This window comes from Neopsephotus bourkii, unplaced genomic scaffold (genome assembly GCF_033783945.1).
Source record: "Neopsephotus bourkii isolate Nb327-2 ecotype Australia unplaced genomic scaffold, CSIRO-AGI_Nbou_v1 NB_1526, whole genome shotgun sequence".
Lineage (NCBI taxonomy): Eukaryota > Metazoa > Chordata > Aves > Psittaciformes > Psittacidae > Neopsephotus > Neopsephotus bourkii.
Window position 1 is genome coordinate 262,911 of NW_026902002.1, and position 16,410 is coordinate 279,320.

General features: G+C 40.3%; 1 protein-coding gene across 1 annotated transcript; it reads left to right on the forward strand.

Annotated features, from left to right (window-relative positions):
• Positions 1–16,390, forward strand: LMLN (leishmanolysin like peptidase). The gene is made up of 17 exons (XM_061369993.1): positions 1–281; positions 601–698; positions 789–819; positions 1,330–1,412; positions 1,866–1,983; positions 2,851–3,029; positions 3,594–3,699; positions 3,941–4,035; positions 4,906–5,023; positions 6,238–6,345; positions 8,023–8,099; positions 8,736–8,846; positions 9,586–9,718; positions 10,300–10,459; positions 11,187–11,317; positions 12,077–12,287; positions 15,317–16,390. Exons 1-17 carry the CDS (start codon positions 108–110, stop codon positions 15,409–15,411), a joined length of 2,028 nt encoding a protein of 675 aa, XP_061225977.1. The 5' UTR covers positions 1–107; the 3' UTR covers positions 15,412–16,390.
• Positions 16,391–16,410: the final 20 nt, after the last annotated feature.

The window sequence follows — 16,410 nt, forward strand, 5'->3', positions numbered from 1 at the left end:
TCCGTCGCTTCCGCCCCACCTTCTCCCGCGCTCCCCGCTCGCCCATTGGCGAGAGCCACTACCACCGGCGCTGCCTCCATGGCGACGCGGCAGAAGGGCAGTCGAAGATGGCCGCCGAGCCGGGCGATGGGCGCCTCCGGCCGTGCCGCTCTTGCCGACCGCTGCTGGCAGCTTTTACCGCCGCGCTGCTGTTGCTGCCGCTTCTTGGCTGCGGCCGTGTCGCCGCCCTCTCTCCATCCTCTTCCTCGTCCTGTCACCACCGCGTGCCCAGCAGCGAGGAGGTGGGGCCGCCGCGGGGGGTCCTTAGGCTGCGGCGAGGGGCTTGGGGCGAGGGCTCCGTCCCCGTCCGCTTGCGGGCCGAGCTGTGCGAGTCTGTCCGCTTGGCCCCCCCCTAGGGTGTGGTCGGTGGCAGCGCTGGTGAGGGTGGCAGAGCGGTGCGGTGTGGTGTCTGCCTGACCGTCCCGGCGGTGTGGGACGAGAAAGGCGGGACGGGGCTTTGTGTAAAGACGGACAAAAAGGTGCTCTCGTAGGTGAGGAGGAGCGGGAAGCACCCGTTGGTGTGGCTGCCCTCCTCCAGCGGTTTCGTCCTCTCCCTGCCAGGTTGTCTACCAAGTCGCTCTAAAGGAAAATCATGTCTTGAAGAGAAATGTGGATCAGCAGCTAAGAATTAACATTACCTATGACAGAAGTGTTGAGGAGTGAGTATAGTGTTGTGACATCCCCCCCCCCCCCCATCTGAGAATTAGAATCGTATTAACTAAAGCTTGTTTGTTTTGTTTATAAAATAGTTTGCTACCTGAGAAAAGACACCTTATAAAGGTATGTCGTATTTGCTTCCCCTTTTTGTTTGTACGTGCTTATTACATGGATGCTAAGCTTAGTGCAAATTTAATTACAGGCTTTGAATACCAGCAATTTCATATCCTCTATTCTGGGAGACTAAGCCTTTGTGTACAGATGATGCCTCTATTTCAAACGCTTCCAGTATTCTGTTGAATGTTGTTTGACAGGTGTTTTGCTATATCCCAAGGTGTAAAGGTTTCAGTGGGCAGGACGTATATATTTTTTTAATCCTCTTTGAAGCTGTATATTCAAATTAGTGTTGGTTCTGTTCTCATTTTGCCATCCTAATACAAAATACTGAAATATTTGGAATAACAGAATATTGGAACTGAAACAAAATTTTTCCTAAATATATTCATAGCAATTGAACTTCTTAGGAAGTCTGGATTTTTGCTATTCTGCTCTACCATATAACTTGGTAGTTAATGCTTTTAAGGTGAGTTATATCTGCACTGCTTCTGGGTGACTTATTTTTGTTCTATTCAGAGCAAACTTTTTCCACAAGCTATATCTTATTTGGAGAAGACATTTCAAGTGCGCAAATCCACGGGTACTATATTACTAAGCAGGTACGTGAAACTTTGTTGAAAATCACTTGCTATATTTGATGTTTAACATTGTATTGTATAGCCTTTGAAATGGGAACAGCAGTGTAAGAAATGCCCTCCTGAATCAGACCAGTGGCCCACCTGACCCAGTGGTGGTAGCAGGTGCTATTTAGGGAACACACATAAATCTGCCTACCTTCCATGGTCAACATCTCCATGTGTTGTATCAGAGCTGTTAAAGGGTATACATGCTGCTGGTTTCCTTTATACACACCCTTATTTATGAACTTGTTCCTAATCTCTCTTTGAACATGTGGATACTCCAATTGCATTGTCTTCCAGAGCAGGGTAACTAACAATTCTCACTGTAGAGTTGCATTAAATACCTGTATTTGTAGTGCTGTTGGGTGCTGGAAGACTATACTACAGTTTAATAATAAACCAGTGCTGACTGTCCTTCATAATTTATTGAAGGCAGTGTGCCACAAACCAATACTTAAGGAGGAAAGCGGACCCTCACAGATACTGCCGAGGAGCCTGTGCAGACCACACAAGATGTGGGCCAGTTATAGTTCCTGTGAAACATCTCCAGGTAAGCTAAACCGTCCGAGTGCTTCTCAACCTTTGAAATATTATTGTTTGTGGAAATTAATAAAAAACCTAAAATTACTAACTGTGCAGAAGTGACCTTTTTGTGGGGGATCACTACATTTGAGTGGCAGAATAGAACAACTTCAGTTAGTGGGATTTTCTTTAGTTCATTCTGTTCAACCAAAAGTCAAGTAAAACTGGACTGTTTACTGTTCTCTAAGCCTGTGTTATAGTGAACTATACAAAGCGGATGAGGTTCAAAGCTCATTAAATTACTGCTACTCACTTTGTAATTCACCTTAGTCCATGAGTAATTTGTCTGATTTTCCCAGAATTAATAATAAATTCTGATTTTTTTTGAAGACCATATTTTAAGAGGGTATCTTCTGAACCATCAGCACAGTGCAGGAAATGCTTCGAGCTTGTTCTTTTGCATGAATTTTTAATTCAACCACAGTACGTGTTCAGTAGATTTCTTTCTTCCTCTTATCTTGGAGTTTCAGCTATGGTATTACAAATGTACCAGACTACATGTGAAAAGCAGTTACGACTTAGGTATACTATTTCCATGAGCCAAGAATTTTTCAATTTGTAGGAAATAAAGGGTGCTAGTTTTGGGATATCTGGCTCTGCGGACCATTTTTTTTTTCCCTTCAGAAGCTGCCACCTTCCTGGTGTGTAATAAATAAAAAGAGGTGGTCATTTGAAAATTGGCTCTATTTTTGTTTACAGTCTTCACAGGGAGTTTTCTCATTTCTGCTTGCTTACAATGGGATTTATTCTTGACTTCAAACTAATTGAATTTTGTCATGCAAAATTTTGATTATTGCTAAAGTATTTATATTGTTCCATTTGAACATTGTCAAAGCAATGCAGGGTGTGCAGTGAGAATGAATGGCACTGTGGGCCCACTGGCTTACCTGACCAAGAAGGGGTTCGAGACGCTGACTTTGTGCTTTACGTTAGTGCTCTCACTACTGAAAGGTGTGGCCATGAAAATATCATTGCATATGCAGCCTACTGCCAACTGGAAGCTGAAATGGACAGGCAAGTATTCCTTCTGTAGCAAACTCTTTTCTAAATTAAGCTTACAAGTGTTTTAAATTGGTTAGATGCTGAGTTTCAATTGTGTTGCATAATATAGGGAAGTAGAAGTCGTTAGTGAAATAGACAATGCTGTACTTATGTAAAACCACAAAACCATCAAGTGGTGTTTAACTTGCAAAGCTGAAAGGCATTTAAGTCAAAGCTAATCCTCTGGTGTTACTGTCTAAACTTTATCTCAAGATCCTGTTTCTGTTGAAGTGAATGTCAGTTGTAGTGGTTGTAACACTTTGTACCTCTATAGTTTGCCTCATCTAAAATTCAGATCTCTTACACAGGCTAGCACCTGTGCCAAATACTGAACATAGAGATTGAACCCACCCCTCCCCTTTTCAATTGACAGCCGTGCAGTTGCTGTGTGATTAACAGACGTTTTAGAAATTACTTGGGAAGTTGTTTGGAAGCACTATTTTTTTTTATTTTAAAACTTCGGCCTCTTCAAGTGAGTATCATTTGAATTTTCTAGTATCTTACTGAAAACAATTTAATTTTAAAACTGTCTTCCAGGCCAATAGCAGGATATGCTAACTTGTGTCCAAATATGATTTCAACACAAGCTCAGGAGTTTGTTGGCATGTTATCTACAGTGAAACATGAGATTATCCATGCACTGGTAAGGGTTGATGTTTCCCTGAAATCTGTGCCTGCTTCTTCATGTGCCTCCAGCTTGTTGCCAGAGAAGGATGATTGGTGGAGGAAAGCTCATGTTTTGCCTCCTTTAATTTGCGTTAATTGCCTTGAAATGTGGTACTTCCAGTTTATCTGTGGTGGGTGTGATAATTCTTTCATGGCATTTGACTTTGAATGTGAATGTCTTACCAAAGGTTTCCCTGTGCTTGGTTTTCAACTTGAAGGGTTTCTCTGCTGGACTGTTTGCATTTTATCGTAATGAAGATGGAAAACCTCTGACAACAAGATACGCGGATGGACTCCCTCCTTTTAATGAAAGGTATTTTATTTTTTGAGACCTCTCTGTACTCCCATTGAAGGATATTTTCACATTGCCTTTTTGGAATGTACTTTTGCCTGTTGAGAATTCAGCCTGATTCCATTTTCAGAATGTTTTCCCTTTATTATGTTCAAACATTCATGTGTGCTGCTTTTTTTAGTCTTTCTTTACATTAGCAGTAAGCACTTGTATTATCCACATATATTACAAACTAAGGCAGGATTTCATTTATCAGGAGGCTTAAAGTTAAGCATTAAAACTACCCATGCTTAAAGTTTGATGCTTGCTGGACATCTTACCTAAATTGAGACCTGTATTTTCTGTAGTCTGTCTAATGTCAGTGCAGTTCATTTTTAAGACATATATCAGTCAAGGTTTATAGTTACGCGGAACTGACTACGCACTGCAGAATGTGTGTAGTCTATTGTGGGATTTTTCAGACTTGTTACTGAAGAAATGTTTTCTTCAATAACGATTGTTATTCACTTTGTTTTCTTCATTAAGTTGATACTGTAGAAGTGTTCCAGCGATTTATGGAGGTGGGAGGGTAGAAAGCTTTAATTTTGTTCACCTTTTTAATAATAGCATTTCTGAGGATTTTTATTTTGTTCCTTGCACTTTCGGTAACTGCACAAAATACATTTTGAGTCTACAGGCATATTTTTAATAATCTTTGGCTTATTAAGTCAGACGTGTGCATATAATGAATGCATATATTGCAAAGGAGAAATGTTGCATAATAAATTTAAACTTCGGAAAGCATGAGGAAGTGCAGAAATTCTTCATGATTCTGTTTTTTACAGAGATAGTTCTTTGCTCAGTAGTATGTGCTTGGGGGAAAGATGTGTAACCAGGATGTTGTTCTTACAGTCTAGGTTTGTATCAGTGGAGCAATAAAGTCGTTCATAAAGCAGTGAGGTTATGGGACATACGTGGGGGAAAAATGCTGCGCCATACTGTTTATCTTCTGGTAACACCTCGTGTAGTTGTAAGTGTGAATAAACTTTAAATCTTAAACTTTGTATGCCAAGGTTACCATCACATTCTTGAGTCATAAATATTTCTTCTTTAGGAAGTAATAACCTAATAATGAATACGCTTTCCCTGACAGTATAATTAGTTGAGAGGGGAAGATTCAAAAGTGAAGTGGAAAATGGTTCACAAGGGCCTGAAATAAATAAATCGACATAGTAAAGAGACAATTAAGGGACTGGGAGGTAAGCTATAAAAGGTTTAGATAAACTGATGTTGAATAGATTCCTTAATCCTACTCTTTAGATGTCTTCCTACAAGCTTAAACATCTGGTTGCCTTAACAGATACTGTTGTCACTGGTTTTTTTTCTCTAAGTTCATCCTATTTTCTACTTTTCTCTTTAAAAGCATTGCTTTAATCTCTTTCTAATTTTATTGATTACAAAATAATGCAGCAAACGTTTTGTCACATTTTAAAAAGAACTTCTTCAAGTATTCTTGAAATCTATCCTGCTTCCCCCGCCCCCAAGAGAACATATGCTTAAGCTATGCTTGGATGGGAAACAAGTTACAATGTTAATCATATTTGGCCACAAATAATCTTCTTGTTTGCTTTACATGTAACTTAGTATATAGAGCAGACTTAGTTACCCCTGTTTTTAAAATTGGCGGTGCTGCACAAACCCTTCAGAGCATTTAAAGTGCTCACTGGCACTACCAAGAGTGTAGCTGGACTCCTGATTGTGAAACCACATCATTGTTGTGATGGCCCTGAAGGTTTTCAGATATCTTGCAGAAAACACTCCCCCATACAAAACTAGGTGACATGTACAGCTTCCAAGTAGAAAAGTGTTTTTTATCTGAAACATTTGGCAGAAGCAGGGTAATAGTGTTCCTATGCTGTTGGCTTTTTTAGTTGGTTGGTTGTGGTTTTTTTTATGGTTTTAAGTGAGTGCATGCCATTCTCAGCTAATTCCATTGGTGTTTTAGTCTTGTAAACTTTCATCATTTATTTCCAGGAGATAAGTAGACGTATTGTTAGACTTGGTGCTGGGTTACTTGCTGGCTTACTCAGCTTCTCAGTAGAAGTGTTTTTATACTCGGAGAAAATCAAGATAGTAGAAAAAGAAATACTAAAATACTTTGAAGGATAATTCTAGAACATGAGGACTGTATATGGGTATCCATCTCAATATTATGAGAGTTGAGCTGAAATGTTTTCTTTCTAGGAAGAAGCTCGAAAACATTTTAATTGTCCAATTCTGGAGGGAATGGAGCTTGAAAATCAAGGTGGCATGGGTACTGAGCTCAATCACTGGGAAAAGAGGTTGTTGGAGGTTAGTGCTGATATTAGGAATGGGGTGGGGGTGGGAACATCTGTTCCTCTGCGTTTATTTTTAGGTTTATAGTGGAAGCTACTGGAGCCTTGAAAAGCAGTTGTATCAAATTTAATCAAAAAACATCACAAACAGCACTAAGCTAAAAATACTTAAACATACCAGTTAAGATAAGAAGATAAATCTACCTATGTTGCCAAGTCTCAGAGTATGAGTTTGAGGTAAGATGATTACTGAAAGACTTAATTTCTCTTACTTTTGTCTGCCATTTGCCTTTTTGAGAAAGTATGTTTCTTTTTTGTTTGTTTGTTTTTTAGGAAAAGGGGTATTCCTTTGAGTAATTCCAATTTTGTCACCCTCTGCCTCAAATATTTGATTGTTCTGTCTATTCATTATCTTGACTTAATCTTTATTCATGTACCCTGGGGCTAGCTTTTGCTTTCTCTACTCCAGAACCTCACCTGATCAAGGAAATGCTTTCATCCTGAAAACACTTTTCATTCATTTAATTCTTATTTTTATTTATAACTTTGCAGTGTGTTTGCAGAGATACACTCTTTAGTTACTGTTATATGCAGAAGAAGGTAGTGCTTCAGCACAGACCTTTTTGTGGCAGTAATCTTGAAAAATGTGTTTTTCTTGAGGCCAAAATCATTAGCTTTTCCTGCTTTTCAGTAACCTTTAGTGTGGAACAGTTTAAAGCCAAACGGAAAGACTGCCATTAGGATGAGGATAAATCTAAGGACTGAACAGGATTGACATAGTAATAGGATACTATTACTAGTCTCCTTTCTACCTTTCCAGAGAAACTTTGTATCTGGAAAGTAACTGGTATAGTTTGGTTTTGGTCTTGATCAGGTTCTCACTGGAGAAAGCAAATTTGACACTACTAAATTTCCTAGTGGTAACTCCTCCTAATCCCAGTAGTGGAGAGGAAAGGCTGGAAAACTACATGTCTTGAAGAAATAATAGAAATGAGATGAAGTTCAGTACTAGAAATCCCAGAGTTGTGTAATTAAGGGTGAGTGACTTTTGCTGTAAGCCTGAAGCTTATCAGATGGGACTGACCGAGCAGGAAAAAAGACATGGGTGTTACAATTGCCAGTTATAAAATGATTAAGAAACTAACTAGGAAAAGGTGACTGGAGTTGCTCTTTTGAGGATGGCAGGGGCTTGCTTATTTTTAAATGAGGTGGAAAATTCAACTGCCACTCTAATAGAGCTTTATTTGGAGTGCTGTATTTCTTGAGTTATGTGGGCTGTGCTGAAAAAGACTACTAGAAATTGTGTGGAAACTAAAAGTCAGTCTTGCACAAAAAAATTAAATGAGCTTGGCTTTCATCTTGCCAAAAGGAGACAGAAGACCTGGTGTGATTCCTGTTGATAAATATGCTAGAAGAGAGAAGAGTTTTATTTTGCCTCGAGAAAAACAAGTGCACATTGGTCATGGATAAGATTTAGCCAGAATTTGGAATGGCATTTCTGACTTCTGGAATTCTAAAGCTTTGTAGGGTGGAGTGGGGAAAGGAGTTGCACTTTTGATCACTTTTATGGAAGAGGTTGGAATTTGGTTGTCAATAGTAAGAACGGACTGGAAATAAAATCCTTTTTTATAGGAAGCATTTTCTTACAATAAGGCTTTTCAGTGGCTTGCTAATAGTAACTGGTGACTTTCAGAATGAAGCAATGACTGGATCCCATACACAGAATCGAGTCTTTTCCAGGATCACGTTAGCCTTAATGGAAGATACAGGGTAAGAATTAATATGGATGGGGGGAGGTTGGAAGGAGATTGTTTGATTTTTTTCTTTGTACTTGATTTTACTTGGAATTGAAGAATTGTGCTTATCAAACTCCAACACAGTAGATAATGGGTGTAATAAGCATTGCATTATACAAGGAGGTAAACCTAGTATGTTCATTTTTCTTTATGTATTTCAAAACCCATCTATTCTTGCCCTAGCCTTTAAAATTTGGATTGGATTGCAGTGCATAGTACTGTTTATAATAATTGTTTACTTTTTCCTAACATAAGTCTTCTATGTTGCATCTATAAAACCTGTAGAATAATTTTTCAACCCTTCTTGCAGATCAAAAGCATAATTTGTCAACATTTTTATCCTCTTGTAGGCAGTGTTCCTTTCAAGGTCACAATGCATTGCTGTTGAAGAAGCAAGCAATGCAAATTTCTTTTAGTTCATTGTGACTTGAAAAGTTGTGAAATTGCAATGTATTTTGTTATAGGCAGAAGAGGATGCAGCTTCCTTTTTTTTTTTTTTCTTCATTTGAAGACCTTAAGGCATAGTTTGAAGTTCTTCAAACTGTTGTTTTATTAATCAGAACACTAATTTTTTAAGTAACTATATTCTTGTTTCAAAATACCTTTGCAGCTGGTATAAAGCAAATTACAGCATGGCAGAGAAATTAGATTGGGGACGCAATAAAGGCTGTGACTTTGTGATGAAGAGCTGTAAATTCTGGATTGACCAAAAGAGACAAAAGTAAGAATACAATCTTTTAAAAGGTGGAACTCTGATGCTTGTTTACATTTGTCCTTCACATGCAACTCAGTAAAAAGAAGTAGCGGCAGATTGACAAGGAATGCCCTCATAAGTACCTTCAGAATGCATCTAAGAAGGAGCACACAAAATGTATTAAGAGCATAAGCATCCCACACAGTAAATGCAGAGCCAAACATCTTGTAGTGTAAGCACATTCTACATTTTAAGAGGGCTATGCTTTAGAAAGAGGGACTTAATCTGGAAGTGTTTGCTTTCTTATTTTGTCCCTGTTAATTGGAAATGCAGCCTATGTAATCTTGGGTTACTGGATTGTACTTAAAGCCACAGAAGATGATGACAGGCATCTTCACAACAAAGGCTTCTGAGAGACATCTTCAGCACAAAGCCTTCCTTCTTTCTTTGTTACAGTACTAGTAAATTTCTAGGACACAGATGTGTGGTGGCCTGTTTTGCTTGTATGTTTTAGGTTTTTTCTTTAGAATTTACAAAGAGTCATTAAAATTAAGTAGGTGCATTGTAACTTTGGTTTGATATTCTTCAAATTACAAAGGTCTCATAACCTGACAAATAACAATAATTAGCCTCCAGAGAAGAAGTGAGAACTTTTATGTCTGATTGACCAAGTGTGGGGGAGAGCGGGAACAGCCTGGCTTGACAGGCTGCTTAGTTAAATTATGAAAAGCAGTTACACTGATCTAATGTGATTTTTCTTTTTGAGGAGGCAATTAATCAGTCCATACTGTGACACTTTGAGGAGTAATCCTTTGCAGTTAACCTGCAGGCAGGACCAAAGAGCAGTAGCAGTGTGCAACTTGCAGAAGTTTCCAAAGCAGTTACCTCAGGAATATCAGGTATAATGGATCTTGCTTTGCCACGTAACTTTTAATTCTTGTGGTTTGCAGCCAGGTGATTATATTTGTTTCACTTTTATAATTCTGAACTAGTAGACAAGAGTAGATAATGTGAAAAACATCTGCTTAATTTATTATAAGCAGTCTGGAGGCTAGAAAAAAAAGCCTTGTGATCTTAATAAAGCAATAAGGGTATCACTTGGCCACCTAACCAAATTATCAGATGGTAGTGTTGCTGTGCAGCATAAGTACCCCAGAATGTTTTGATAAGAGTTATTTCTTCACCCAGTCTGCTGCCTTGTGTCACTGCATGCTAAGAAATTTGTTCTTTTCATGCCGGAGAATGCTATGACTGCGAAGTGGGGGGGGGGCAGGGGAAGAGGTGGGGAGTGATACATGCAAATATGAATCTTTCTGCATTATTTAAGTATTCTTAAATACTTCTGGCTCATCTGGTTCATGGGTATTGTAAGTTATTAACACCATTCCTGAGTGGATACAGCTGCAGTGCTTGGTTCTATATAAAAAAAGTTGTTCACTTGTCTTTGCACAAACTGTTCACTACCTGTTTTGTTTTGCAGTATTTTGACAGTCTTGATGGAGTACCAGCAGAAGAGTTGCCTTATTATGGTGGCTCAGTAGAAATTGCTGACTATTGTCCCTTTAGTCAAGAATTCAGTTGGCATTTAAGTGGCGAATTTCAACGCAGCTCAGATTGTAGAATAATTGAAAACCAACCAGGTCAGTTTTCAGGACTTCAGTATGGTATTTAAGAGACTATGTTTGTTAATCTGGAATGAACTTGCTATATATTCTAATTAATTAGATGTGAAATTAGTTTTACACTACTAGCTGTGTAAAAAGTTGTGCTGGGATGAGAAGCGCAGCACACCTTATACACATAGGAAGAAAACACATCCAATACAAGAATTGCATACAAACTGAACAGACGTTAACTCCAAATGATCCAAATGTAAGACAAAGGGGGGGGGGGGTTGGTTGGTTGGTTATTTTTTTAAGTCTCTGAAAAAATAATTCTATTCCACCTCTGTAAGTGTAATTTTTCTCAAGGCAAGAAGCATTGCAAATTACCAGGTCACAGGCTTGTCTCCTAGCATAGTGCATGAACGCTCAGTATTGCAGAGCTCCAGAATGCTGTAGGATGTTACCTAGCTGTGCAATTATCTCAAAACCAACCAAACACCCTCTGCCCTCCAGCCAGCAATCACAGCTGGCACTCTCTGTGGGGGAAACATACCCACACAGTTCTGATGGAAAGTGCTTGCTTGGGCTTCTTCCCACTTCATATTCAAGGCAGCATAATTCTCAAATTGATAACAATTAATGGTCTGAAAGATTCCAACCTCGATTTGCCTGTGGAGACACTGACTAATTATAGAATATTAAATTGCTGTGGATTTTCTGTTCCTCTAGTAAGTTGCAATTTACTATATTCCTTCTACCTTAGATCCTACCAAAAACTATGGTGCAGAGAAGTACGGACCAAACTCTGTATGTCTGATTCAGAAATCTGCTTTTGTCATGGAACAGTGCAGGAGGAAACTCAGTTACCCTGACTGGGGTAGTGGATGTTACCAAGTACATTTATCTTTTTTTCTTTTTTTTAATTACGCTAAAGGGAAAATTCTGGCATAAAATACAGCCTGTAACAGTTAGAACTTTGCACCTGGACACTGTGCATTCTATTTGCTGCCTTTAATTGCTAGGTTATATGGCATGCTTTCAAAATAAGTATCTTCTAAGTGTTTTATGTCTATTTTCTAACTATCTTCTAACTATTTTAGACCTGTAGTTTAGATCATGCATCAGGTTAAATGTGTGACCACTGGGATGGTTTGTGTGTTACTTTCAGTCTTGCTAGGGGCTTCGCCTATCTTACCCATATGACGCTTTCTCTGCAGCTAAGCAGGAATACTTACACTGGAATCTTCTGTTGTTGAAGCTTAATGTTAATTAGTCCCTCTGATTTTTCAAAGGTGGAAAGTGCTGTGCGTGTCACTTTTCATTATCCTCCTTATCTTCAGGACTACCTTACTAAAGGTGTCACTTTCAACAACAGCACGACTCTAAAAAAGTAGTCATTGGCAGAACCTGGATCTTACTCTGGTTCTCAGTTGGTGAGCTGCATAATTGCAGAAAGAGTACAGTCAGTCCTTTAAAGCTTCCTTGAACTAAATATTTGCTCTGAAGGCATTAAAACACTTGCAGTTAATCTATGCTCTATATAACCAAGTGTTTACTGAATGTAATACTAACTTACTGAAAGAGCCTCCAACCCCCAGAACATTTTTCAGAGAGATCATAATACAGACTTGACTTTCATTCTTTTCTTTTAAGGTTTCTTGTTCTCCACAAGGGCTGCATGTGTGGGTCAAGGACACGGCGTACTTGTGTAGCCGCTCGGGTCAGGTGTTAACTGTGAGCATTCAGATGAATGGCTGGATACACATTGGGAATCTGATTTGTCCAGCCTGTTCAGACTTCTGTGACTCTTGTCCCCCAGAGCGCGATCCTCCAGCTTCTAATATAACAAGAACTGCACCAATCGGTAGGTTGCCTTATTTACTGAAGTGAAACTATATTAAATGTCTGAAAACTCTAAGGGTTTGTGTCAGCTCTGACTGTCAGGGAGCACTAAAGGAGAGCCATGGCCTGGCTGTTATAAAGATCCTAGATACAGGACTTAAAGGAAGAAGGCAAAGGCGCCCTGCTTCTTGCTGTGCAGCTGTGCAAGTTAGTGGTTAACATAAGGGAAATGTGTCTGAAACTTAACTACTTCATGTCATGTCTCCTTCTGGTAGTCATCCCAGAAGTCCAGCTCTAGCCTACCAAGTCACCAGAAAATCTGACCTGGTTTTGGAAGGCCATATCATTATTATAACCTTCAAAATTAACACCTTGCTGGATTGTGAGTTCTTACTTGTATAACTTCCCACTGACTATGTTAATGCTGTAATCCCAGAACAAGAAAGATTTGTCAGTTTAATTTTTTGAGAAAAAAGCTTGACTTGAGGCCTGTAGGTTACATTTTAGAATGAGAAAATGGTAACCTAGGAGATTCATATCTTTTAGCACCTGCTTGAAGTCATGCTTGGTGTTTCTCTCTCTCTCTATCTCTCTCTCTATCTCTCTCTCTATCTCTCTCACACACACACACAGTCTTAGAATGATAGAATAGTTAGGGTTGAAAAGGACCTTAAGATCACCAATTCCAACCCCCCCTGCCATGGGTAGGGACACCTCACACTAAACCTGGCCTTGAGCACCGCATTGAATGATGGAGCATTCACAGCTTCCCTGGGCAACCCATTCCACTGCCTCACCACCCTTGCAGTAAAGAACTTCTTCCTTATATCCAGTCTAAACTTTCCTGTGTAAGTTTGAACCCATTACCCCTTGTCCTATCACTGCAGTTCCTAAAGAAGAGTCCCTCCCCAGCATCCCTATATGCCCCCTTTCAGATACTGGAAGGCTGCTATGAGGTCTCCATGCAGCCTTCTCTTCTCCAGGCTGAACAGCCCCAACTTTCTCAGCCTGTCTTCATGTGGGAGGTGCTCCAGTCCCCTGATCATCCTCATGACCCTCCTCTGGACTTGTTCCAACAGTTCCATGTCCTTTTTGTGTTGAGGACACCAGAACTGTACACAATACTCCAAGTGAGGTCTCACAAGAGCAGAGTAGAGGGGCAGGATCACCTCCTTCGACCTGCTGGTCATGCTCCTTTTGATGCAGCCCAGGATACACTTGGCTTTCTGGGCTGCAAGCACACACTGAAGCCAGCTTGTGTTTAGTTTCTCATCGACCAACACCCCCAAGTCCTCCACAGGGCTGCTCTGAATCTCTTCTCTGCCCACCCTGTAGCTGTGCTTGGGATTGCTTCGACCCAGGTGTAGGACCTTGCACTTGTCATGGTTAAACTTCATGAAGTTGACATCTGCCCACCTCACAAGTGTGCCAAGGTCCCTCTGGATGGCATTCCTTCCCTCCAGCGTATCAACCGAACCACACAGCTTGGTGTCATCGGCAAACTTGCTGAGGGTGCACTCAATCCCACTGTCCATGTCAGCAACGAAGATGTTAAACAAGACCGGTCCCAACACTGATCCCTGAGGGACACCACTCGTTACTGGTCTCCAGCTGGACATTGAGCCATTGACCACAACTCTTTGTGTGCGGCAATTCAGCCAGTTCTTTATCCACCATTCATCAAATTGATGTCTCTCCAATTTAGAGACAAGGATGTCGTGTGGGACAGTGTTGAACGCTTTGCACAAGTCCAGGTAGATGACATCAACTGCTCTACCCCTGTCCATCAGTTCCGCAGCCCCATCATAGAAGGCCACCAAATTGGTCAGGCAGGATTTCCCTTTACTGAAGCCATGCTGGCTGTCACCAAGCACCTTGTTGATTGTCATGTGCCTTAGCATGCCTTCCAGGAGAATCTGCTCCCAGATTTTGCCAGGCACAGAGGTGAGACTGACTGGTCTGTAATTCCCCGGCTCATCCATTTTCCCCTTCTTGAAAATGGGGGTTATATTTCCCTTTTTCCAGTCGTCGGGAACTTCACCTGACTGCCATGATTTTTCAAATATGATGGCCAGCAGCTTAGCAACTTCATTTGCCAGCTCCTTCAGGACCCACGGATGGATTTCATCAGGTCCCATGGACTTGTGCACGTTCAGGTTCTTAAGATGGTCTCAAACCAGATCCTCTCCTACAGTGGGCCCAAGGTCTCCATTCTCACAGTCCCTGCATCTGCTTTCCAAGACTTGGGTGGTGCAATCAGAGCCTTTGCCAGTGAAGACCGAGGCAAAGAAGTCATTGAGAACCTCAACCTTTTCCAAATCCAGGGTAGCCAGTTCTGCTGATAGCTCCTGGAGGGGGCCCATGTTGTTCCTAGTCTGTGTTTTATTTGCAATGTAATTATACAATCCCTTCCTGTTACCTTTCACATCCCTAACCAACTTTAATTCTAACTGGGCCTTATATATATATATGTGTGTGTGTGTGTGTGTATATATATATATATATATGTGTGTAAAGATTTTTATCTGTTTAAGTTTACATGTATGTCCATAGTTTTCTTAAGCCTCATGGCTGTGTGGATTACTTACCATATGGACAGACTCCCTGATTCATGTACTGGGGTTTCTGCCTCCCCTTTTTTATCCCTCCCTTCAGCTTGCTGTTCTTGTGGCTTGAGTACTTACATGACTTACAGCCATACAGATCAGAAGCATTAATAAAATGGTCTTTTGAGAGTCTATGGTTTTGAAATGTTGCTTCTCCCCATTCATGCCATAGGGAACTTACTTGTCTTTCCATACCAATAAATTTTTCTTGTTTCTTCTCCTAATTGCTATTAGTGAATGAATGCAGAAATTTATTTAATTATGAAGGGAATAATCATGTTGTTTGGCTGGTTTGAGTTCTAGCCTTGAGAGCTAGGATACATCAATGCAGACTACCACAAATCTGGTTTTGCTTTTTGATATTTTTTAGTGTTCTCTTTGTTATTTTATCATCTCTTTAAATATAACATTTATAAGTTTTACTGTGTTTTGTTTTTTGTTTTAGACTTATGCTCCTGCTCGTCTGGCCTGGTTGTAACCCTTTGGCTGTTGATGGCTAATTTAATTCCCCTGCTAACAGGATTATTTCTCTGCGCATAGAGCAAAGCATGGGGCAAGAAGCTCTTCCAAGATGATACACCATCATGTTGCACTCCGTATTATGGAGCATGGAGGTTTTTTCTCTCTGCAGGCAGCTGCCTTCTGCTGAAACTCATCTCTCCTGGCAAGTATCGGTGCAGACAGTAGTCATGGAGGTGCTGACAAATGCAGGCAGAGTCTGAGAGGAGAAAAATTTACCTTGTCACCTCAAGAAGTGCCAGTATTTTCCTGGTTTGCAGCCTTTGAGTTACCTTTTGTTTGAGGCAGTAACAAGATGCACTATGCCAACCGCATTACCCTACCTGGCAATTCGGTCAAGATTTGAAACAAGAACTCTTCCGTTATAGAACTGAGGGTTTGGGGTTTTTTTGTTATGACCTCTGTGTGACTGGCAGCAAAGCATCCTCAACTAGAAATATACCTCAGTGGTTTAGTCAAAAGCCATGTAAAAATCAGTTGTCACCACTGCTAATAACCCAGGCCAGAATAGGTGTGGGGATTTATTTTGTGGTTTTGCCAATTCCTACAAATTATGGGAGGAAGAAATAATTTAATAGCATAGACCAGTGGTTGGCAACTGCCCCACAGCTGGGTTCTGCAGCCTTGAGGCTTCTCAGAATTCATACTAGTTTGCAGTGAAATGACTAGTTCTTGGGGTTCACTTAAACCTTCCTAGGTGCACAAAGCAGAATTTCAGACTGGTAACCAAGGCAACTCTGGAAATCCCATTCTCATTTAGTATGTGCCAGTTCTACTGTGAAATCGAATACATCAGGTGTTTGAGTATTCTCTTGCTAGGCAAAGGCATTCAGTACTGACACCCAATCTGTAAAATTGGGGTAGGGTTTCTGATTGGTTTTCATTCTGTTGGTTTGTTTCTTAAATAACGGCATTTTTTTATTCTAAGTAGTATGAACATGAGCGCAGCTGTTCTTACTTTTTGTTGAAGGGCAGACGAGTAGCAATGGCAGCTATAATCTTACAGCTATAACCTTACAG

Excerpts from the sequence above, each read along its gene's own strand:
- LMLN (XM_061369993.1), top strand. The coding sequence starts at position 108 with ATGGCCGCCGAGCCGGGCGATGGGCGCCTCCGGCCGTGCCGCTCTTGC. Across the intron at positions 699-788 it reads TATGACAGAAGTGTTGAGGA|TTTGCTACCTGAGAAAAGAC; the intron begins GTGAGTATAGTG and ends TTTATAAAATAG. Across the intron at positions 3,700-3,940 it reads ATGAGATTATCCATGCACTG|GGTTTCTCTGCTGGACTGTT; the intron begins GTAAGGGTTGAT and ends TTCAACTTGAAG.